This window comes from Toxotes jaculatrix, chromosome 21 (genome assembly GCF_017976425.1).
Source record: "Toxotes jaculatrix isolate fToxJac2 chromosome 21, fToxJac2.pri, whole genome shotgun sequence".
NCBI classification, from domain to species: Eukaryota; Metazoa; Chordata; class Actinopteri; family Toxotidae; genus Toxotes; species Toxotes jaculatrix.
In genome coordinates, this window is record NC_054414.1 from 4,735,192 (window position 1) to 4,756,793 (window position 21,602).

At 41.1% G+C, this 21,602-nt stretch overlaps 2 protein-coding genes and 1 long non-coding RNA gene across 11 annotated transcripts; 1 reads left to right on the forward strand and 2 right to left on the reverse strand.

The window, feature by feature from the left end:
- The first annotated feature begins 713 nt into the window (after window positions 1–713).
- On the forward strand, window positions 714–2,989 carry LOC121201304 (putative uncharacterized protein DDB_G0286901). 5 transcript variants are annotated; one of them, XM_041067086.1, is made up of 8 exons: window positions 714–773; window positions 887–952; window positions 1,024–1,110; window positions 1,440–1,846; window positions 1,916–1,948; window positions 2,174–2,326; window positions 2,474–2,553; window positions 2,614–2,989. In XM_041067086.1, exons 1-8 carry the CDS (start codon window positions 719–721, stop codon window positions 2,903–2,905), a joined length of 1,173 nt encoding a protein of 390 aa, XP_040923020.1. In that variant the 5' UTR covers window positions 714–718; the 3' UTR covers window positions 2,906–2,989. The 5 variants fall into 5 exon arrangements, with proteins under 5 accessions (XP_040923020.1, XP_040923017.1, XP_040923019.1 ...); XM_041067083.1 differs by having other exon boundaries at window positions 2,474–2,989; XM_041067085.1 differs by having other exon boundaries at window positions 1,440–1,948; window positions 2,174–2,206; window positions 2,474–2,989.
- Window positions 2,415–2,752, reverse strand: LOC121201309. Of its 2 annotated transcripts, none has more exons than XR_005896630.1 (3): window positions 2,705–2,752; window positions 2,576–2,671; window positions 2,415–2,524 (listed from the first exon to the last, which is right to left on the reverse strand). It is a non-coding gene; the product is annotated as an uncharacterized LOC121201309 (long non-coding RNA). The 2 variants fall into 2 exon arrangements; XR_005896631.1 differs by having other exon boundaries at window positions 2,720–2,737.
- Window positions 2,990–4,578: 1,589 nt separating the features above from the next.
- fdxr (ferredoxin reductase) lies at window positions 4,579–21,465 on the reverse strand. 4 transcript variants are annotated; one of them, XM_041067078.1, is made up of 18 exons: window positions 20,089–20,150; window positions 17,583–17,667; window positions 17,122–17,457; window positions 15,951–16,995; window positions 15,105–15,470; window positions 14,867–14,991; window positions 12,970–14,783; window positions 12,389–12,504; window positions 12,150–12,245; window positions 10,864–10,986; window positions 10,643–10,756; window positions 10,360–10,461; window positions 8,694–8,801; window positions 7,611–7,695; window positions 6,193–6,392; window positions 5,912–6,083; window positions 5,583–5,756; window positions 4,579–4,891 (listed from the first exon to the last, which is right to left on the reverse strand). In XM_041067078.1, the coding sequence occupies exons 7-18, from the start codon at window positions 13,049–13,051 to the stop codon at window positions 4,761–4,763; spliced, it is 1,503 nt and encodes a 500-aa protein (XP_040923012.1). In that variant the 5' UTR covers window positions 13,052–14,783; window positions 14,867–14,991; window positions 15,105–15,470; window positions 15,951–16,995; window positions 17,122–17,457; window positions 17,583–17,667; window positions 20,089–20,150; the 3' UTR covers window positions 4,579–4,760. The 4 variants fall into 4 exon arrangements, with proteins under 4 accessions (XP_040923012.1, XP_040923010.1, XP_040923011.1 ...); XM_041067076.1 differs by having other exon boundaries at window positions 15,929–16,995; window positions 20,089–20,149; XM_041067077.1 differs by lacking the exons at window positions 17,583–17,667; window positions 20,089–20,150 and adding an exon at window positions 21,399–21,465 and having other exon boundaries at window positions 15,929–16,995.
- Between the last annotated feature and the right edge of the window lie 137 nt (window positions 21,466–21,602).

Here is a 21,602-nt window from a genome sequence, read left to right on the forward strand (position 1 = left end):
GGCTATTCCTTTTTGTTATTAGAGGCAGAGGGTAAAACTCATAAAACAGTTCACTATTTCACAAAGAATTTGATCAAATAACAGCTCGAGAATGTGTCTTGGTCCGAGTCCTTGTATCTGTGATCACTTTGGGGGATAGTTATAGATAGATCCAGTACTGTGGTTACACAGAAGACATCTGGCTTTCTTTTTTTTTTTTAGATTTGCTTTTTAGATCATGCGTCACAGATACACAGCCTCACAAAAATACTAACAGTGTAGTGTGTAATTGTGTGCTTTGGTGTTTCATCTTGTACCTAAGAGACAAACAGGAACAGGTGACTAGAGGTGTGGGGTTCATTTTTTGTAGTTGCAGTCATTCTATGCTTTCATGCCTGTCTGAAGAGGAGGACTATCTTTGAGCTTTTCCTAAAATTTTCCCTTTTTATGGATCTTTCTCAGTGTTTAGGCATAAAGAGAGTTTGCATTTAACATTAGACTTGCTGCTTAACATATACCCAAAACAAGTACTAAGAACTAAATAAACACAACATTTGTAGTAAGTTTTATAACCTGAATGATTGTATCACATGCTTGTCACAGGAAAAGGCTGAATCTCAACAAGCTGTGACCGGAGAGAGAGAGCTAATTAGAACTGACTGGCAACAGCTGTGCTACCTGCAGCATAGGATAAAACTTCATGAGGCAGAGGCACCGTATTCTCTTTGTGACTGAAGCAATGGGAGCTGTTTGGGCCTTGCTAATTTGTGTGCTGACAGACTGGCTTACCAAAGGTTTTTATAGTCCTTCTGTCTGAAGCTTGTTTTTAAGAAAGTTTAAAGTAAGGTTGTGTGATCTCAGCCTTTTGTCGCAAACATTTCACTAACAGCAGGTGTACTGTCCACAGGCTCTTGTTTGCCAGTTGGCAGCAGCAATGAAAGGCATGATAATGGACTTAACAGGAGAATGAGTGGTAAGAACATTACAAACACAACCTTTTGTCAGCTACTTTCTGATGCTAACTTAATTTCCTTTGGACTGCAGATCTGTTTCCCAATGATCTTGCCATAAAGGACGCCCTTGGACTTTTCCGGTCAGTGGAGTCCATGTTGGCTCAACATGCTAAAGAAGGTGAGCAAAATTCAAGTTAATGTTGAGCCTTGGATCTTAGCCTCACAAACTGGTAAATTAAAACTTCTGTTTTGCCTGATATTGTGATTCCAGCAGTGTCTAATTAAAACTACATTGACCCTTCTTGGTGTTATGCAGCCAACTCCAATGGACTGAGGGCCAGAGTTAATTTAAATCTTAAATCAAAACCAAGTGTGAGAGCAAGTCTCAAGACAAGTCTTTAAAATCTAAAGTTTTTAGGGTGTGATTCCCCACTGTCTGTCCAAGTCTAGATAAGTTAAATACATTTAATGTAGTTATCAGCTGTTACTCAAGTTTATTTCTCTCAGTACAACTGGAAACCAATACAGTGGAAGCGGAGGTATCTGTTGGGCGCCTGAACTACCAGAAACCTGAAAAACCTGTGCAACAACCCAAGAGCAGACCAAAGGATCTCAAAAGCGACAACCTGATGGCCAGCGACAACCTCAACCCTGGCAACATGACGGCCAGTGACAACATGACGGCCAGTGACAACATGACGGCCAGCGACAACCTCAACCCTGTCAACATGACGGCCAGTGACAACATGACGGCCAGTGACAACATGACGGCCAGCGACAACCTCAACCCTGTCAACATGACGGCCAGTGACAACATGACGGCCAGTGACAACCTCAACCCCAACAACATGACGGCCAGTGACAACCTCAACCCCAACAACCTGACGGCCAGTGACAACCTGAACCCCGTCAACATGACGGCCAGTGACAACATGACGGCCAGCGACAATCTCAACCCCAACAACATGACGGCCAGTGACAACATGACGGCCAGTGACAACCTGAACCCCGCCAACATGACGGCCAGTGACAACATGACGGCCAGCGACAATCTCAACCCCAACAACATGACGGCCAGTGACAACATGACGGCCAGTGACAACATGACTGCCAGTGACAATCTCAACCCCAACAACATGACGGCCAGTGACAACATGACGGCCAGCGACAATCTCAACCCCAACAACATGACAGCCAGTGACAACATGACGGCCAGTGACAACATGACGGCCAGTGACAACATGACGGCCAGTGACAACCTGAACCCCGTCAACATGACGGCCAGTGACAACATGACGGCCAGCGACAATCTCAACCCCAACAACATGACGGCCAGTGACAACATGACGGCCAGCGACAATCTCAACCCTGTCAACATGACGGCCAGTGACAACATGACGGCCAGTGACAACATGACGGCCAGCGACAATCTCAACCCCAACATGACGGCCAGTGACAACATGACGGCCAGCGACAATCTCAACCCTGTCAACATGACGGCCAGTGACAACATGACGGCCAGTGACAACCTCAACCCCAACATGACGGCCAGTGACAACCTCAACCCCAACAACCTGACGGCCAGCGACAACCTCAACCCCAACAACCTGACGGCCAGCGACAACCTGACAGCCAGCGACAACCTCGACAACGTGACGGCCAGCGACAACCTCAACCCCAGCAATGTGACTGCCAGTGACAATGTAACTGCCAGTGACAACATGACAGCCAGTGACAACCTCAACCCCAACAACGCAACAGCCAGCGACAACCTCAACCCCAGCAACCTGACGGCCAGCGAAAACTTGATAGCTGACGTGCGTATAAAAAGAAGTAAGCAAGCTACAGAGAAGGCACGTGAAAGCCGAGCAATGGCTGCAGCAGGAACAAGCAAAGACACTTTTGATCTTGGAACTTGGAAACTAACTCCACTGCGTCCACATCAGGTGTCACATGGTCACAGTCTATTTTAAAGTAAGAAATAAGTTTGAGGAACCATGCAAGAGTTGTGCATTCTAAGATGTGTCTGCATGTACCTGCTTTATCTCTGCTTTGAATAAAACCCTTAACTCTGTTTACTTTTTTTTTTTCCTACCCAGAGAATAGCAAAGAAACAAAGTTTACAGGGCTGGGACCCATCTCAAAAGTACAACCTAGCATTCTGAGATTTGATTGGTCTTAAGTTTGTTCAACCATCTTTGTTTTATGCCCTAAAGGATAATTCCACATCAGGCATCTGATCCTTTTGTTGCCTGTAAAGATTGTGCAGGATTTCTGCTCAGACTGATTCCTGCACATATTTATAGCTTTAACCTTACTTCTAATATTTGATCATTAGAAGTGAGTCCTTATGCTGATTGTAATTAAACCTGCAGTGAGTTTTTATTAGCCACTTGGGGGCAGTGGAAACAAGTTGTGAATTGATGTGCTACTTCGTCAGGTGGTAGATGGAAAACGTTCTTGGCAAACAGCTACTTATTTACACACCCAGCAGCTATAATAGAAAGTTGTCATTCATTCAATCATTCAGCCCTGAGTCATTCACATGAATACCCTCATGGCAGAACTGGAAAACTCTTGAGTTTATGGAGCCAGCTAATCTTCATGGCACAACTTAGGAAACCTCACCAATAAAACCAGCTCATATAGGTGGTGGAGGGGGTTGTGGTTTTGTCTTCCGGCATCGTGACAAGAGATTATGGCTGTATCGTGGTTTCACAGTTACTACACCACTCATCTGCAAGGTATAAGGCCAAAAAGCCTGTAACCTAGTTTAAATGCTGTATTTTACAGTATGTTAGTTTACTGTGTGCACGTTGCAGAACCCCAACACTTGCCACATAACTTTTGTGTGAGTGTTATTATTCTATATTAAATTATTGCAGTAATAAATTTGGTGAAAAGACCAAAATCTGTGTTGTATGTCCATCTCTCAGTACTTTCTGTCTTCCGCTGGGGCCTTTTAAGGATCTGTGTTTTAACACAGGTCATAAATGTAATGCAATTAATTTCCTATAACACCTGGACACTGTAGTTTTTAGACTATTTTTATTTGCGGATTAACACACATTTATTGCTCTACTGAATATTTATGGCAGCAGGAGGGAACATGTTTCACTCACACACTCACACTCACTCTGAAATGGTTTTCGATAAGAATGTGGCTCTGTGGCACAGGGGAATAAGATGGATCAGTCTTTGGATACTGGCCCCCTTCTTTCTTTCTCTCTCTCCCACCATTATAAAGTCAGTCTAGACCTGCTCTATATGGAAAGTGCTTTGAGATGACTTCTGTTATGTTTCAGAGCTATATAAATAAGATAGGACTGAACTGAACCGAATTAATACAGTGAATATTTAGATTCCAGCAGTAGGAAATAATACTCCACAACTGGAATAAAAGTATATGTCACATTTTTATGTCACATATTTTGTATAAAAGATATTCATGATAGTAAATATGATTATATGTAGTGTATGTGTATGAGGTGCGGTAACTCTTTAACATACATGTGGTAAATTACAGTGCGTGATTAGACTTTCCTGTTTTCTCATTTTAGTTCAACAGGAAAAGAGTTCAGTCTGTCAGTGCTTTATACTGATACTGCTGAGCAGTAAAAACTGAAAGGACACTGAGACAGAGAACTATGAGGTGAACTACAGCGCCGGCTTTTAATGTGTACAAAAGAAATTACATCCATGTTGAGTACTTCACACTGCTTTTTTATTTTCTGTTCCCACAGTGCTCAGTCATTGAGGTCCCTATTGACAACAAGTGTTGTTATTTCATAACTGCTACAACAGTTATTCAGTGTCCAGCGTCTTCGGTCATGTTCGGGCGACCTGAAGCATTTCTTCCACAGTCAGTAATTTTTCTCGGGGTTTTCCCGCGGCTTCGCCTCTCTTCATCTCCACACTGTCGATCTTCTCCCAGTCTGAGAAAGTCACCGGTTTCACTCCTATAAACAACAAAACACAAATCACTTTGGGCTGTTGCATTTTTGCAAGATGCAGATGACACCTTGTGACCAAATCAGTAAAATGAAGTGTTACACAAAACCAGGACTGGTAAGGTGTATTTGACCTTTGAAGAGGGAGCTTTTGATTTTGTCATACCAATTCCCACGCAACATTTTCCTTTCCTGTAGAAAGCCTCTGTATAAGGAGTGTGTGTGTGTATGTGCATTGTGTAGCAAGGGAAAGAGCAAAGTGATTGAACCTGATGTGATAATATCACAAGTAGAAGAAATTACCAGGAAATTTGCAACCAACAATTGCAAAATCAGTTAAAACTTGAATCAGGGCGAGTGTGTCATTTCAGAGTGTGTGTCTGTGTGTCTGTGTGACACACGCACAGAAAGAGTAATGTGCTGGCACATGCCAACACAAGCACTACAATGTTTGTAGGATGACCAATCCTACAAACTCCTACTGGGATGTGGAGTGCAATATTTTGCAACACCACTACAACTGATGCAAGTTTCAAGGGAAATCACATCTAGAGACATGCAGAGCACGGATGGATTACGAGATAATGGGATTACGTAAAATGTGACTACATGGGATTCCCTCACTTATGAGTAAGTACATACTGTAAACTCACAGGGATTGACGAAAGGTGCAAAAACAACCAAATGGACAGTGGAGTACCTCTCTCTTCCAGGAGAGCGCTGATGATTTGTGACCCAGGTTTGGCAGCAGATACATCCAGTGCTCCCGACTCCATGTCCTCCACTAACGATCGAGCAGTGTCAAAACTGTTGTTCATGGTGGTGGCTATCACCCCAGTGGGGCCAGTTTTCAGCCAGCCACTACAATATAAACCTAGGAAGAAAGATGAGTTCACTATAATTTTATCTGTTCCAGGTTAGTCTTTAGAAAAGAGTTAACCTGCTATGTAATCTTGTTTGATTATATGTATATGTATAACCTTTACTGTTAAACACACATTCACACACGTACTGTATACAGTGCGGTACCTGCAGCTTGTTGAACGCGGCCCATGGTGTTTGGGACGATGGCTTTGCGGGAGTCAAACGGCACTGATGGATCGATGGGAAGGCTCTTGTAGCCAATGCTGCTAATGACCAGGCCGCAGGCCACGTCCTCCACTTCTCCAGTCAGCACTGCCTGGGCTCCCTCGCCTGAGCCCTGGTTGCACAGATGTAACCAGCTTGAACTGAGCTAAAAAAGTACTAAGCAGCTGCACATGACTTGACGTGACGACCCTCTCCATTTCTAACATCCAAATCCTGCTTACCTCCAGTCTGTTGACCGCCAGTCGGATGCCAGCTGTTCTCTTGCGCTCGGGGTCGGCCAGGACTTCGACGGGGCTCCGGAAGAATCGAAAGCCCCATGAGCGGGATGCCTTGCTTCTTCTCTCCTGCTCCTTCTCTCCTGGAGTCTCCAGGGCCGTCTTCAACAGCAGCTCCGTCAGACGCTTCCTGGGCCTTGGCAAATCTGACACGGCGGAAATATTAACACTGAAAATGAACATCTGTCTGCTTTGGGATCACTTCTTTATATTCTGTGTCTTTATTATTGATGGATGAGTGGACTGGAGGGAAATGTATCCTTATGCTAATCAGACACTGTTTCATGTCTGGCTGTATTACTTAAATAATAAAAATTAAATGAAACAGATCAGACATCAGACTAAAATGCCCCTAAGTGGTATATGCATGTATATGTGTGTGTGTGTGTGTGTGCCTGTTTGTCATCTGTCTGCCTGTGTGCTGTGAACGCATGCATCATCGTGTCTCTTCTGCTGTTTTGGTAAATACGGAAAAAGTGTGTAGGTGTCTGTGTAGCTGAGAAAACGTGTGCAGATGTAGGCACACATCCAGCACTGGCTTTCAAAAACACGTACGAGGATCCTCATCTCTCATAAACATACCAGAACCCTCAACAGTCTGCTGAGACACCTCCAGTTTGTGAAGACTCACTGGTCTTTCCTGCAACTGCACACTTTATGTAACCACAAAGCAGCTGTCATGTTTGCGCTGCTAATATTATCACGGATGGTCTGAAAAAAAATAACAGAGACACAAGCCAGAAGTTTCTAATGTCGCCCTTCACCTAAAACGTTTCACAGAAACGAGATCAAGGTTCTCATAATTAGCCATGAACAGATGCGAGGAGGCTGTTATCACTGTAAGTCTGAACATGGTCAGCGCCATCAATCACCTCAATGATTCTCTGACAAGGAAAAGCCAAAAGACCGTCAGGACGAGGACAGTGCGCAATTCTCAAAGTCCCCTCTTAACCTGCAGAGTCTTACATCAACAGACACCCCTTTGTTTTACACAACATCTAACAGCAGGCTAACAGTTTCCACTCACCTCCCCGTATATGAGCTATAGGCCTCAATAGGGTTGTTCCGCCTGTTAACCACAGCATATGTTCCTCCCCTTGTTGTGACATTTTCAACACTCTACACTAGTCAGATACTCATTTTTAGTGATTTTCAGCTCATGTGGTAAAACAAAAAAAAAAATACAGCTGCATTTCCAGTATACTGTATGACATTAACTCAAAATGTAAAATACTCAAATTCTGATGCTTTGATCAACTGAAAGAGAATAGAACAGACTGATCAGGTGGTAAAAAAAAAAAAAAAAACAGGAAGTGCCATTCCCCCAGAGAAGAAAAGTGTAAAGATAAAATGTTATCTCATACCTTTAAGAGCCTCTGTGATACCTTCAAAATCAGCCACTGCCATCTCAGGTTTGGTGTCCGGCAGGTTCACCATTTCTCTGAGCTCCTGCAGACAAGGAGAACAAAGCTGGGATGAGTGTTCTGAATTTAAACAAAAAAAAAAAATAAAATTTGAATTTGGAAGAACATGTGTCTTTTAGTGAAGGAATTCAGTGAGTTTAAAGTGAGTTTATTTTCATTGTTTTTTTTTATTTGTGCTAAATGCAGGAATGCATTCCTACAACAAGATCTAACAAAACACCCACATAGTCAGGTATTCAGACAGGTCTATAAACAAACAGTTTAACTGCAGTATTCCCAAACTGGATACTGTATAATTCCAGAGTACCTCTGCAGTTGACTGGGGGTAAGGAGAAAGACTGTAAATAGAAAGTATGATTTGATTTCAAATAGATCCCCAAATTTATGTTTGTAAGGAAAATAAACATCCAACAGGATAACACATTGGCAACATGCTGATATATTACTACTAAATGTATTATCACCAGGTGTCACAGGCTGGTTGTCTGCTTCACACCTTCCTCCAATCTCAGCAGTAACACCACAGAGCCCTGTGATGACACTCAGATTGCTGTTAAACTTATCAAAGAAGTGAAATAGAAAAATCTATTAGTCATGGCTAAAGCTGACGCAATTAGATGAAAGTAAAAGATACATAGTTGAAATAATCTTACTTACGTAATGGATAAAAAGTAGAGATAATTAGGGAAAAGTAATGTGTAAGCTGTTAAAACTGGCTAAAAGGAACAAATAAATGGTTCAAAAGTCTGCATCAGAGACTGCGCACATTTCACAGTCAGACTCATACAGACGGTGTTTCCCCAGAACCTGAGTTGTAATGAGCAACAATTATCATTTAAACAGACTTGAACTGCGAGTTTGATGGTTAATTACACAGCGATGACAGAAACTTTGAGCTGTTTTACGTGCAACTTTGAACAGACTTATTCAATAGATGTTATTTTGGATCGATTTGTTTTTTGTGTTTTTTTTTGTTTTTGGAAAAGTCAATACAGGTAACAGATATCTTCCTGTGGCACGCACCTTGATTGTGCAAGCGACCTGTATGGGTCCTCTCCTGCCAACAATCAGCACCCTGCGGACCTGGCTCTTTGACAGAGCCCCCAGGGCTGGCTGAGTGATGTCAGTTTTCTGCAATAAAACACAAGAAATTTTCCATTACCGTCTGTTGGATAACTACAGTTTCCTCTGAAAAACTGGATTTCTAAGGAGTTGTAAAAGTGATGTTCATTATTCCTTTCACAAAACCAGCTCTTCTTGTTATTCTTCCAAACAAAACACGACTACCATACTGTTGTAAAGATCTTGATGATTGAAGGTGTATTTAGCAATCAAAGTTGCGAGCTGGCACAAATCTTTGCACATTTTTCCACGGGCACCTGTCAGTGTACCTTACTTTTCACAGTTTACTTTGACATTTCTTATTGAGTTTTTGGTTCTTCGGACATGACCATTTGTTCATATGTAAAATACTTACATGAAAGGTGCCATTTCACACTTAGAACACTACAAGTACTTGTTTCAGCCTGAGTTCAGGTAAGTTCAGGTGGTCTGAGCTGTGAAGTACCATCCTATATGTTTTTATTTGACAAGCCCAATTCATTCATTCTTGACCTTGGAAACAGCAGTTAAATAAAATAATAAACATAAAAATAAATTAATAAATTAAATAAACGAAAAATCTATTACCTACTTCCTTGCTTTTTCTGGAGCATTCACTGACATCTCATGGTCTTCCTCAGTGGAAGGAGTTTGTTCTCCTTAAAGTATGGGACTTTGGTCACATGACGTGGTTGAAAGCTCCAGAAAAACCCTAGTAACTGGACCTTAAGTGATTTTTTTGTCTACTTATATTCTGTATATATTTCTTCCCTCTCCTCGTGTGCAATCCATATATGTATCACTTATCAGTTTTACTATCGTACAGTATAACTGCTGGTTATCTTTCCCCTTCTTGGTGTTTCTGTGTTCGCCTCTTCATAATTATCTGACTGCTTTTTATCTCTTCACTGATTGGATCTTATTTCAGTTGACATTTTTTTTTCTGGTTGTTTTTCTTGGTGCATTTCATGTCATTTTCTATAAAATTGGTGTCTGCTTTATTAGCACATGTACAATCTTGTGCAATCCAATACAACTGATGATGCTAAAAGTGTTTTTAGCACTGAGGCTGTGGTTAGTGGTGCAGCTGCACTAGACTGCATTATGTGGAGAGATGCTTAAAAATAGAGAGACCTCTTAATGTAATGCGGTCCAGTACAAAACCACCTTTAATTATAGAGAGAAAGATATTATGGCATTGTATTGTATTGCACTGTTATCCACTCACGGCACAGAGTGGATAACCCCTAAACTCCAGGGACATGTCCTGTTTTGTTTTTGTTTTTGTTTTGTTTTTTTTGGCGAGATGCTTTCATACTTTCATTCATGTTGTGCTATTTGTGCACATGAATGAAACCGTGGCTAAAGTTGGCTCTGTGATGAGGCGATATCATCGGTTTCTTCCCGTGTTGTTTAACAAGAAAACAGTGTTGTTTAGGCTCAGCTCTGACCTGCTGTGATAACTTTCAAGATTATTGTAGCAGATAAAAACTGAAATGAATGAACATGTCACTTCATGTTTCTCATACAGAAAACTTGTGTATTACTATATTTATTTTCTTAAATATCCAGGCGGGGTGTTTCTCACCTCTAAAATGTCAACGGGAGAGAGCAGGAGTCGTGCTACATCCAAGGCCACGTTACCTTGTCCCAGAATGACAGCTGTTTCACAGCTAAGGTTTGGACTGAGCTGAATGGAAAGACAAACATGACAGAAACTGAGATTTGATGATAAAGGAGCACAACAGGAAGTAGAAATACCAGAGAGCTATGACTGATCAGATGACCTTTCAGTCACTACGTGACATGCACTTGATTTATAGGAACATGTTATATGTTATAGGAAATGTTTGCTTGACAGTAACAGGTACCTCTCTGCAGCTGGGCAGCCCATTGTACCAGCCCACAAAGTCTTTGGCAGAGTACACACCAGCCAAGTCTTCTCCAGGCACTCCCATTCTCCTGTTGCCCTCTGCCCCGTAACTCTACCATAAGATAAACCAAAATAAATGGCTAAAGATGCATATGCATTTGTATTTAAAGGTGATTTCCCATGCAGACTGTGTTGTTGTTATTTTTCCCCTTTTCTTACCAGTATAACTGCATGGTAGGCTCCCTGCAGCTCCTCAATACTCACGTCCTCGCCCACATTTACATTACCATAGAAACTACAGCGCGAATGTTTGGCTGTCTGTGTGAAAGTGTTGATGACATTCTGAGGAAGTGAACACATGAGAGGCATTAAAATAAAAAGTTTAAACACACCATGACAGCTCCTGTAGGCTGGACTTGGGGCTATCAGTGTGAGTCAGTCTGATGAAGGCTTTCATTACAGTATGAAGGAAAACTGATAGAGATATCTTATTCTGAATTTATGACTTACTTTTAGTGTATTCTGGTGATACAAGAAGCTGCTGTGTGGGAGCATTTGGTCTGATTCTGCAGTGAGAGGACAGCCTCTATACCGAGACCACAGCTTTTCTTTCTTACATTCACAAACACTCAAATGCTAAGCTGCTCAGACCAGTGTCTTTAGACATGTGGCGGCTATCGTGTCGGTGTCAGTTTCACTTTGACTCAGATCTCTTGATCTGTTAATCTGATCTTTTCTTTCATTTCACTTCTCTGCTGAAATAATAGTGCTTTCTTTCTCTGCAGTATGTCATGCACATAAATCTCCACTCACTTGTTGTTGATTAGACACAGATTTTAAAAAAAGTGACTTTTATTTTGTGAGGTGCTGGTGAGTGTATATTTTTTTTACACTTTACACAGAGCCAGGCTGCTTCCACTCTTAATGCTAAGGTAGTTTTCTTCTAGGTGAAATCTTTACTCCCAGGCACTTCTTATTAAAATGGTTATTGCATCACACGCCACCACATCACCTCCTGTGATGCCACACACCATCATTCATGTCACTTCGTCTTTGTTGCCATACTTGATCTACTTTCCATCAAATTACTTTCTCATTCAGCAAGTCTGTTTTCTCTTTAAACAAGGTTACATCATTCACTTACAACTTTCCATTCGTGGCGCCAGGAAATTTTCAAGCACAGTACACCTGACTGAAACTGTTTATCTAATTAACCTGTCCAGTGTGACAAGAAACAGGTCTGACTAAAATAACTTGTCTAGGTCTAACAGGTGAGTAGAAATGATCACGGTTCATGATCACACGGAACAAAGACATCATGCTTACAATAGCAAAACACTTTTACTTTACTAGCAGTTTCTTTTTTGCGTAAAGCAAAACTGAGGTCAAAGCTAAAAAGCAGGCCAGGTGGAAACTTCAAAACCTGATGAGAGCACTATTCTCATACTATGAAAAAGGGTTGCGCAACTGTTGGTTCTCTAGCACAGCTCATTAGGAGTAGAGACCTTCACTTCAGGATGATCAGGGGCCACTCCAAACCTGACCAGGCCAAAGGGGACGGGCAGGCGCTCATAAATGTCCACCTCAACATCTTGACGGGCCTGAGAAGGGAGAAAACGGACCCAAATGTAGAAATGAGAGCTTTTGATTATTGTTGTTGCAAATATGCAACGACTGGAAAGACATTTCCCACTTTTCCAATCCTAATGGGTCTATTGTCCACCTTTACCAAAACAGGAAATACCTTGAGCAAATGCTGTGCTGTGTAGAAACCTGCTGGACCGCTTCCCACTACACACACCTTTGGTGCATAGTGTTGTGTTGCTGAGTGAATAGGTGCCATTCCTCGCCCACGCATGCCTGCACCAATAGAAAGGATTAAAGCTGGCAAACACACTTAATCCTGTTTGCAAGTGCAGTAAGTTATAAAACAAAACTAAAAAAATTCCCCAGGCAAGTCCCTCATGAGCACTTAAGCTTGGAATAGCATGATTCATAATGTCCATGACGACTTCATTCAATAAAAGACTACCAGAGTCAGGCATAAAGTTTTACAATGTTATATTTTATTAATAATGAAGTGCTGCTTGCAACATTTGGTCTATGCCGAATTGCTGAATTAAGTCTTTCCTTTAAATGTTCTGCATATCTTTGAGCAGCTATGTAGCTTTGCCCATAACCAACTTAGACAAGTACTGATTTGACTAAATTTTGTATTGGGTTTGGCGCGTGCTCCCTAGATCCAGGAAATCTAGCGCTCATCTAAAGGGCTTCATGTGAAGCATTAAATACAGCGGGCTTAATCTGCGGTCTCAGGGTGCTCACCATCATGAAGTCGACTCATCCATCCACTTCTTGCTGAAGCCCACACCTTGAGCCTGGAGAAGAGCAGTTTATGGCAGCTCATCTTTCTTTGCCCCCCCTCTGGCTTTAAACCAAGAAACAGTAAAATCCAGTGTGTTGTTTTCCGGGGATCTGGGAACCAGCTTCACATAGCTGGCTCTGCTCTGAGCTTTGGACAGTCAGTAGGGCTGAGAGCAAAAGCCAAGGTGAAAAACGTTTATCTTTCCGGGGTAGTTTTCACAGGCTGTGTACCCCTAGCGAGCTAATGAATGCTAACAGTGATCTACATTTACGAGCTTGGAGCCGCTTTTCGTTTATAATAAAATATTAACTTTATTACATAGTTACAATATTATCATCTACACAGTCTGTTTTCAAGGCTGCACATTGTGTTACACCGATAAGAGTCCGTGGAAAACCGACACTTCAGCGCGCAGGTTCCACGGGAGCAGTGTGCCTTTAGGTATTTAGTCTGTTTACAAACTGACAAGCTTTTCCACCAGTTTCACCATTGACCACCAGGCTTCTGTACACGGACACTGTACTGTTTATTTATTTTTTCTTTCTTTCTTTCTTTCTTTCTTTCTTTTTTTTTTTGCATAGTTGTCTGTATAGGAATCAGAACATCAAGATATTAAGCTCCAAATGGGGGCAATACTGAGAAATAAAATGTGACAGTAAACTTTTACAATAGGCCTGAATGATAATTACTGTTACATGTATAAGCTACTTTCACCTTTCACTTGCCCACATTTGTTCTGTTACCTGTCCTTGGTGATTTAAAATCCAGTCTTATGTCTTATGTTATTCATGTCATGCAAAAGTTAGTTTAAGAAAACCTGAATTTCTAATAATAACAATAATAATGATAAAAATCTAAAGATAAAATAACATGAGCACATGCTTTGTATGCTCATGCACTGACATTGCCTGGTGACACTTGAGCTACACAAAGTTGTCTGCAAGTTATTTCCTGTCTCACTTATAGCAGACCTGTGAGGTAAAAAAAAAGAAAAAAAGAAACAGCACCTGTTTAGAAGGCATCAGCTGAAAGCTGAAATACACAAGCTTAAACCTCTTAGGGTGTGACTGGTATAGAGGTGTATTTAGTGGGGAGGTCTTTTGTCACCTTGAGTATTTATTTTCAATGATTTTGGACTGACTGGAAGGGGCGAGAATTCTAGAGAATAACAGCACAACTGGAAAAAGCGTATCTTTATTGTACCTTTCAAGTCAGACAGACAACTGTGCCTCTCATTTCTTGAAAGTTATGAGACACAATGGAAACGACTACATTGCCCATGTCACAAAACTCAGGTCAAGGTAGGTATGATGCATCTTATGGAATTTAAAAAAAAAAAAAAAAAAAGCTTGTTTTTCATTCAATACTGTTCACATGCAAAACATTCTAACACACCACATCACTCAGGATGTGGTAGATCAGTCATTTTTCTGCACACAAAACACAAATTTGTGTATAAAAGGAAACGAAAAACAGAACAAGAAGTGAGACGCTTTTCACAGGCTATGCACATCACAAGCTGCCCACTCAAAAAATGCCTCACTCTCAGTCCAATAAATTTCCTGTTTAGTCAACACATATTTTTTTCAAAGAATCGTCATCTCTTATCATCATTTTTTTGCACAAACTCTAAGCTTTACAGGATGCCCTTGAAATCCAAATTCCCAGGTGTGACATAGGAACAATGCCGATGTCTGTTCTGAGGACAGATGTTATGAGGGTTCTCGTGTCTCGGTGGTTTTGCAGCTCTTGCAGGTCTGAATTGCTTGTTAAACTGTGGAAACACAGACATGTTAATTTGAAAACAGGAGCACTGTCTTTTCTCTCGCACGCTCATGCATGATGCTTCGTACTTACTTGCTTGCATCTGAAAATCAGTGCTCCAATCAGGAGGGACAGTACGATGGCAAACGCTGCCGCACTCAAGGAAATCAAGATGAGATCAAAAATCTGCTGCTTGCATTGTCTCTGGGGATTCTTCTCTGTGAGGAAATGAATCAGGAGAAGAAAAGTAAACCACGGACAGAAAAGTTTTTTTTTTTTTTTAAATATCAATTTACAGTGTGTGCAAGTTTTATACTCATATTTCTTTCACCTCTGACAATGATTATTGTGCCATTGCTGGACTTGGTTTCTCGTGTCGCCGTCTTTGGTTTGAAGTAAGTCCAGGTGCAGTAATACATATCTGTGTCCTCCAATGCCAGCAGAGACAACCGCAGCGTGAACCCATAACCTGCCCCGATCTGCAGGTCTGGAGTCACATGAATGCGGCCTCTAAATTTTGCAGCTGTGGTATTCTTGGTGACTTGTCCATTATGCAAGGATAGGTACATAACGTCCTTTTCACCATGGAATTGCCTCTGCAGGTAGAGCCCCAACGGGTCAGACAATGATGTGGAACATGCGATCTCAGCAGATGAGTTTACCCTCATTTGAGAGATGGACAAGGGCTTTTGAGACACTGTAGGGAGAGATGGGTCGTTACCGACTGCTTCACCTCAAGTGCAGTGGAGTAAATCCATTCAAGTCGACAGTCTTTTACAGTTCTCAAAAAATGACTTTGCATGATCGTTTAAGCCCCAGTGTTGAAGGAAGCTCATGAAAGGGGCTGAAAAATACCGTCAGACAGAGGTGGACAGGAAATAAGTATATCTATCTATAATCATGTGCAGCTGAGGTACCTTCACTCATCATCATTCTACGATGCTTTATTCTTCTCCTCTGCAACAATTCAGTGATTAATCTGACAACTGTTGTCATTAATTACATTTGGCTTTTGAGTCCCTACAAAATAAGCTTTGCCTAGTTGGGGCCCCTTGTCACATTTCAACACAACAGTTTTCTCTAGTGACCCACTGTTGATTCTCTCTCTCTCTCTCTCTCTCTCTCTCTCTCTCACACACACAAACACACACTCACCTGTCCAGGTGTGGAGTATTACCTCAGCAGGCATGCAGAGTAATCCCAACACACAGCTCCACCAATGGGCTTTCATCCCGCAAGATGGGCTGCAGGCAGGCTGCAGCAGACTCAGCCCAAGATGCACTAGCCTAACTCACTGACAGGCTGACTGTTGCATGATTGCTTAAAAAGAGCAGTGTGGTGAAGAAAGGAAATGTGACTCGTGTTTCTGTTTATCAGCTGTGTGTGCGCACTGTGCTGCATTACATCAAAGGCGAGGAAGTGCTTGTTACTCACGAAGGTTTATTTGAAGAGATGTTCCATCACTCATTTCTGGTTCATGTACAGTGGCTGGGTTAACCTGCACCATAACTGTTGGACACAGTTATGTGTCCAGCATACTAAAGCAATCACTTCCTTCACAGTATACGTTTTCAGATTTACATTTGATTACTACTTAGCTTGTTTTAATTAAGAATGAATTGAATTGTATGGCACGTCCACAGAGGTGTAAACTTGCACATCTAGCATGACACTCGGACTAAGAGAAAAAAACTCAACCAGTCAAGTTGCATTGTAGGTAATGTAGATGCCAGATTTTGACAAGGAAGATAAAAGTATGAAAAAAATACAGTATCTCTGATTCTGCAGAAACAATTTTTATAACTTTTTTTTTTATTGTTCAGTATAATTTTAACAGGAGTGCTATGCTAAATGACTGAAACATTCCCCTAGTCAAGCTCTCTTTACAGCCATAGAAAACATTATACTACACTTTTCACAAATGGTTGTGAAGAGCTGTGCTCTTTATTATGAGGAAACTGAATTTCATGAGTAGAACTGGTGCAGCGTCTCTTTAATCAGATTAAATCAGTGATTGAAAACAATCAGTGACTCTTTACTCTTCAGCAAGTCTGTATATTTGTTGTTTCCTTGAGTCTTTGTTCCCCATGATGTGTTGATGATTCGTCTGCCACAGTTAGTTTCAAAGAGGACATAAAAAATGCCAACAACGAGAATGATAGAAATGCTGCATATGGTTCCTATCACAAGGGGCTTGGTGGCTGATTCAAGCTGTGTTCCAGCTGGAAAGATAAAATACATTTGTCTTTCTGTACAAGACTTTCTGTTTATAGAAACTGATGATGATTATGATGCACACGTACTCATTCACATACATTTCAGACTTTTAAAACACTAAAGCTACTCACCAGTTTCACTGCTGATGCTGGTGTCTTTAACTTGCACGTTGATAGGAGATGATTTAGCCATACCACAGTCTGTCAGTACAACAACGGTGTAATTTTCCTCTGTCGTGACATTTGAGATGGTCAACGACACATAGTTCTTCTGATCCCATTCACAGATGTATTTTCTTGAGCCACTGTCACATGGTATGTTGCCACTTGTGTTTTTCCAGGTAACTTTTAGTACAGAACATCCATCTCTATCTGAAGGGCTCATGTACTGGTAATGTATAGAGCAGTTTAGTGTCACATTCTCTCCAGCTTCAACTTCCACTGTTTCATCGCACCTCAGTGACACATCTGGACGAGAAAAAAAGGACAAGAAATTATTATTGTTATTTTCTATCTTTCTTTTTTTTTTTTTACTTCATAATGCATTTACATTATACAGTACATCATCTCTGGTACAAACAAGATAAACATACATTTATCTGATGATGATGAGGCACTGCTTTGCAGGAAAGCAGAGCAGAGCAGACTCAAACATTTCCACAGGCAGGACATCCTGGACTGGAAGAAAGAAGAAAAGCTGTTAAGAACAGAGGCTCCCCTGTACTGTAGACATGAACAAGGCTCACCTAAACACTGTGTTAAAGAGTGAGGAAACAGTCAGATAATAGGATTTATTTTTTTTATCTGTTGTTTGTCTTTAGTGTAACATATTTAAATAACCTAAAATCAGCCTCTATGCTAAATATGAAGCTACAGTCAACAGACAGCTTTGCATAAAGACTAGAAAAACTGTAAACACAACACTGACACATTAACACCTCATAAAGTTGATATAGTTGAAGGCTAAAGGTAAAATGGCTAAAACACAGTTACTGCTGATTTGGAACAACATTGATAATAGATTGGAGTTGTGTTTCTGCCTAATGGGCAATATACCAAGTCCTCACTCTACTTTTAGCTCTGTTTTGGTCTTTATCAACTCCTAAAGGAATTATCTATCTTTAACAGATGGAAAATACAGTTGTGTATGAGCCAGATGCAGTGACTTTCTGAAAATGCATCATCACCGTAAGCTCTGCAGCCTGTGGAGATTCACAGCACACACCCCAAAAACCACAACTTGTCCTGTCTACACTACACTATGTGGATGTTGTTTCTTTATGACAGAGCAAGGTCAGCTGGTTTCTCTTTTTTCCAGTTTTTATGCTGAGCTACCTGGCTGGAATTTCCCTTTCAGTGTACAAATGTGACAGCTGCAAAACAAGCCAACGCACATTTCCAAAAAGGTGAAACTCTTCCTTTAACACTGCATCACAGATTTGCGGGTTTGAGATTTAATTTGTAATTTAATTTTAATGTGTACCCCGCCTCTCGTCCATAGTCAGCTGGGATAGGCTCCAGCTACCCCGCGACCCTGAAGGATCAAACTGTCATGACTAGCCCCTAAGGGGGAACCCTTTTGTTATGTTTTGAACTCTGTGGACTTTTGGACTCTTATTTAGTTTCTTAAGTTCTGTTTTATTTTGAAATCATAGCCCTTGTGTATCTTGTCTTGTTCTACTTCCTGTCTTTGTCTTGTTTCCCGCCTTAGTGATTGCCTGCCCCGCCCTAATTGGTTTCACCTGTTGCCCATTGCCTTGTGTATTTAAGTCTCGTTGTTTGCCTGTGTTCTTGTCAGTTCGTCTGTTTCCATGTCTGTGTCCATGCCTGAGTCTGTGTGTGTTTTGATACCAAAGTCTGTCCCTGTGTCTTCCCCGTGTTTGTTCCCGTACGTGTGCCTAGTGCAGAGGTGTCCAAACTGTTCCACAAAGGCCTGTGTGGCTGCAGGTTTCTGTTCCAACAGAAGCAGCAGCACACCAGACTGGACTCATTTAATCAACTGATCTCAGTCTACAGACAGTTGATTGGTCACACTGCGTGCTCTTTATTGGTTGGAACAAAAACCTGCAGCCACACGGCCCTTTGTGGAACAGTTTGGACACCCCTGGCTTAGTGTTTTTTTCCCACCTCATGGACTTACATTGGTTTCCTTTTTTCATGTAAGAACTTGTATTTTCGTTTTGTTTTGTTCCTGAGTATTTTTTCTCCCATGGGGATGATTTGTGTCTTTGGGGTTTTTTGTGTTTGGGTCCAAGTCCTTGCCCCCCCCATCCCCGTGACACAAACAGTATAGAAAATGAATGGATGGATGGATGTTTGATGTTTGTGTGTGAAGGTAAAATACAGTCTGAGGCTAAAAAAAGCTTATCTTTTCATTCCAATGTTGCAGCTAAATGTGTGTGTACTTTGAATTGCTTCTGTATGAGACTGTGACCTACAAATAAACTTGTCTTGACATGACTTGATCCGAAACCAGATTCCAAGGCAATTACTGAAATTCAAAGTGAATGTGGAGAGAAAAGCGAGAGTAAGTGGCTCCACTGATGACACTCCCTGTCTAAGCACCTTAGCCATGGAAAATTTACCACCAACTACTTGTGGTTTTCACAAAAGAGGTCCACACACATTCATATCGAAAGAACATGATCATAGACAGCCATGATATTTGACCACATGTGTTTAGTTTATGATCAGGCATGTAAACCTTTAACTCTGTCTATATTACATACAACCAGCTGTTGAGCTGTGACGTGATCCTTTTCCATTTCCTTCCTGAGGTTATTAAGAAGCACCTTATCTTGTCTTTCCCACCAAATATGGTGATGAATACTATCTCACAAATCTTATTGCAGGACTTTTATTTTACAGCTACAGCTCATAGTTGTGCATCTACTTTTATTTGAGTAACACATCTTTCTTCCACCTCTGGATAAAATGAATCTTCAGCCTCTCAGCAAACTGCATGTTACTGTTGGATCAATAGCGTCTATTACCCTGATAACACCATGCAGGAACTTCAAAGTGGTTCATTAACTGATCCACTGAGGAAAAGCAAATGAACACACTCTGGTATAAATGTACAGAAAAAGAAACACTTACCTCATAGATTGCTTCTATCTGATGAGAGCATTGAGGAGAGACTGAAGAAAAAGCACTGATGAAATTACAAAAAGGAATTTAGCCTCTGGCTGTTTGCTGGTAGGAACGCCTACACATGATACGTGATTGAAATTGAAGTATTATTGAAATATATATGTGAGAGTGTGTGTATTTATATACACATACACACATACATTTATATATACACATATATATGGAGAGAGAGAGAGAGAGAGAGAGAGAAAGAGAGAGAGAGAGAGAGAGGGAAAGAGGAGGTTAAACATAATCATTGTGTTTCAATCATTTCATGGATCAATCATGAGAGGCCAAGTCAAGAAGATTTTTTTTTTACTCTGTGATTTTATTGTTTGTTGTGGCTTTTCACTTCACTTCACAGGAAGCTACACAGCCAAAATATCTGTGTTGAAGAATGATTGTCCTTAGCAACAAGTATACACATAAACACATAAATTAACCCCCCCCCCCCCCCCCCCCCCCACACACACGCACACAGATGCTTAGACTTGAGGATCTGTTGTGAGGGGGGCTTCAGCATCCTCTTTAGAGTCTCTGTGTTCTCCTCGAGTCTTGTCCCTCATGATAAGTTTCCTGATTTTTCTGCCATGGTTAGTTCCAAACAGGACATAAAAAACACCGACAACAATGATGGAGATACAAATGATGCATATGATGAGCACAGGGGTGATGTTCTGCTCAGGGGCCTGGGTTGGCTTGATTGGGTCAACTGTGGATTAAATACATGCAAGACTTTCCTTTTATAGAAACCGATGATGATGATGATGACACTGATGCACAGATGTACTCATTCACATACATTTAAAGCACTAAAGCTACTCACTAGTTTTGTTGCTGATGTTGTGTTTACCTTGCACTTTGATAGGAGATGATTTAGCCATACCACAGTCTGTCAGTACAGCAATGGTGTAATTTTCCTCTGTTGTGACATTTGAGATGGTCAGCGACACATAGTTCTTCTGATCCCATTCACAGATGTATTTTCTTGAGCCACTGTCACATGGTATGTTGCCACTTGTGTCATTCCAGGTAACTTTTAGTACAGAACATCCATCACTGTGTGAAGGGCTCATGTTCTGGTAAATTATAGTGCAGTTTAGTGTCACGTTCTCTCCAGCTTCAACTTTCACTGTTTCATTGCACCTCAGTAACACAGCTAAACAGGGAAAAAAGTACAAGAAATTACATATTTTCTTTTCTTTTTCTTTTTTTTTCTTCATAATGTGTTTACATTATACAGTACATCATCTCTGGTACAAGCAAGATAAACATACATTTATCTGATGATGATGAGGCACTGCTTTGCAGGAAAGTAGAGCAGAGCAGATTCAAACATAGAACCTGACAATGATGATGATGCACACGTACTCATTCACATATATTTAAGAGTTTTAAAGCACTAAAGCTACTCACCAGTTTCACTGCTGATGGTGCTGGGTTTAACTTGTACTTTGATAGGAGATGATTTAGCCATACCA

Coding starts and splice junctions, on each gene's coding strand:
- LOC121201304 (XM_041067083.1), top strand. CDS start 719: ATGGGAGCTGTTTGGGCCTTGCTAATTTGTGTGCTGACAGACTGGCTT. Junction 953..1,023: donor ACTTAACAGGAGAATGAGTG/GTAAGAACATTA, acceptor TTTGGACTGCAG/ATCTGTTTCCCAATGATCTT. Junction 2,327..2,473: donor ACATGACGGCCAGTGACAAC/ATGACGGCCAGT, acceptor CTCAACCCCAAC/ATGACGGCCAGTGACAACCT.
- fdxr (XM_041067077.1), bottom strand. CDS start 13,051: ATGAGCTGCCATAAACTGCTCTTCTCCAGGCTCAAGGTGTGGGCTTCA. Junction 10,462..10,642: donor GGCTGCCCAGCTGCAGAGAG/GTACCTGTTACT, acceptor CTTTCCATTCAG/CTCAGTCCAAACCTTAGCTG. Junction 7,696..8,693: donor AGGTCGCTTGCACAATCAAG/GTGCGTGCCACA, acceptor CCTTGTCTGCAG/GAGCTCAGAGAAATGGTGAA.